Raw genomic sequence first — 2,500 nt, 5'->3', positions numbered from 1 at the left:
TCCCTAAGCACTACCCTTTCAGCAGATAGCTTCAGCTTCAGAGCATCTATAGGTATATAAGTAAGTATAAGTATAAGTATATATACTCTTTTGATCCCGTGAGGGAAATTTGGTCTCTGCATTTATCCCAATCCGTGAAACACACACATCACACAGTGAGGCGAAGCACACACTAATTTCGGCGCAGTGAGCTGCCTGCATCAACAGCGGTGCTCGGGGAGCAGTGTGGGGTTAGGTGCCTTGCTCAAGGGCACTTCAGCCGTGCCTACTGGTCGGGGTTCGAACCGGAAACCTTCCGGTTACAGGTCCGAAGTGCTAACCAGTAGGCCACGGCTGCCCCAAGGTAGTCTGTAGTGGACCGTCCAAGTAAAGTGTGACGACCAGGCACACTGGGTTCTGAGTCCAGCTGAGTCCATCTTCTTCAGCGGAGACTTCATAATCATTTGTTGGTGTGTCAGTTCTGGGGTGGTGATATTGGTCATCAAGTGGGCAGGTGATGTCCAGTCATGTGTGTTGGGTCGAGGATGAGACGAGGTGTCACTCACCCTGAGCTGGGTTGCCATGGTGATGGGGCTACCCCTGTCCAGCCTCTGGAGAAGCCCGCTGCCTGCCTTCTTCTTGACCAGCTGCAACCAAAACATGGGAGACTCCATTAGTCACACACACACACACACACACACACACACACACACACACACACACACACACACACACACACACACACACACACACACACACACACACACGACTCTCAGGGCACATCCCCAGCACTACAAACATGATGTATACAGTATGTGAAGGAAAGACAGAGTGCTTTTGCTTGACATCCATACTTCCTTCTCTTTCATCTCTCGTCATCTCTCTACTCACTGCCTTTCTTCCTCCTCAGCCCTCTGTGTATTGGAAATTCAGCTGCTTTGGCAAGAAGACAAAACCAACACACACACACACACACACACACACAGACACAGACACAGACACAGACACACACACACACACACACACACATAAAGGCACACACACGCGGACACACACAAACACAACACACACACACACACACACACACACACACACACACACACACACACACACACACACACACACACACACGCAAACATACACACACAAACATACATACACACACACACACACACACACACACACACACACACACACACACACACAACACACACATCAAAGCAAAAAAAAAGAAAAATAAACATGTATCTCAGCTTAGAACATTCTATGATTTGTTGCAGCATTTCTCTCAACTCTTCCTCTCACCAGCATTTCCCACAGGTCTTTGCGACTCTTTTCCTATTCCGGTCATTTCTATTTAACATGCTTGTTTGTAATTCTAATTATTCTCCCAGTGTGCTGCAGTACAGCCTGTTCATTACGAACGCCACTCTGCAGGGAACAGGGTGCTCCTGCGAACAGCACCAGAGCCAGCATGGGGTAATGTTACCCGGTGTTATAGTCATAATCACACATCCGCCGCTAAGCTGCATCTTATGTAAGCTGCTGCACAAGCCCATGCCTGCCTCTCCTCTCTCTCTCTCTCTCTCTCTCTCTCTCTCTCTCTCTCTCGGTGGTTGAAGGGTACAGAGGGGACCTGCGGACTAACACCGGGCCTTACGTAAGCCTGTGTCCCCATCAGACAGACAGACAGACAGACAGACGCGGCTGTGGGGACACAACGAACCTGCTGGGAGCTACAGAACAACTCACCACACTCAGAGCACACACTCACTCAACTCATTCACCACACTGAGAGCACAGGCTTACTCAACTTATTCACCACACTCAGAGCACACACTCACTCACTCACTCACTCACTCACTCAACTCATTCACCACACTCAGAGCACACACTCACTCACCTCATTCACCACACTCAGAGCACACACTCACTCACTCAACTAATTTATTCACCACACTCAGAGCACTCACTCACTACTCACTCACTCACTCACCACACTCAGAGCACACACTCACACACTCACTCAACTCATTCAACACACTCACTCACTCACTCACTCACACACACACACACACACACACACACACACACACACACACACACACACACACACACACACACACACACACACACACACACACACACACACACACACACACACACACACACACACACTCACTCACAGGATGAACACACTCACTCCCTCCCTCACTCAGGTGACACACTCACTCACTAACAGAGGAAAAAAAAGGAGGGGGGGATGCTAGGTGCACAGAGGATTATGGGATGTGCATGGAGGAAGAGAAGGAGGGGAGGATGAGGGAAAAAGGTGAGGAAGAGAAAAAAAGTGTGAGATGAAGCAGATGAGGTCGGAGGGTAGACCTTGATGGAGTGGGTGATGGAATAGAACACAATATGAGAAAGATGGAGAGATGGAGAGAGAGAAAGAGAGAGAGAGGATGCTGGGAGAAAGTGGGAACAGAGTGGACAGTGATGGAGAGCCTGGGGACTGCGTCTG

The 2,500-nt window shown here is 49.4% G+C and overlaps 1 protein-coding gene and 1 long non-coding RNA gene across 2 annotated transcripts in view; one reads left to right on the top strand and one right to left on the bottom strand.

The window, feature by feature from the left end:
* myo16 (myosin XVI) overlaps window positions 1–2,500 on the bottom strand; it is a 156,174-nt gene that overhangs the window by 62,661 nt on the left and 91,013 nt on the right. The window contains exon 26 of the mRNA XM_042084692.1: window positions 546–626. Within this exon, the coding sequence (XP_041940626.1) occupies window positions 546–626 (81 nt within the window). The remainder of the gene's footprint in view (window positions 1–545; window positions 627–2,500) is intronic.
* LOC121704083 overlaps window positions 1–2,500 on the top strand; it is a 13,599-nt gene that overhangs the window by 9,464 nt on the left and 1,635 nt on the right. The gene's annotated exons all lie outside the window — the stretch shown is intronic.

Source organism: Alosa sapidissima, chromosome 2 (genome assembly GCF_018492685.1).
Source record: "Alosa sapidissima isolate fAloSap1 chromosome 2, fAloSap1.pri, whole genome shotgun sequence".
NCBI lineage: Eukaryota > Metazoa > Chordata > Actinopteri > Clupeiformes > Clupeidae > Alosa > Alosa sapidissima.
Note: the sequence above shows the minus strand (reverse complement) of the source record. Positions and strands in the feature narration are given on the sequence as shown.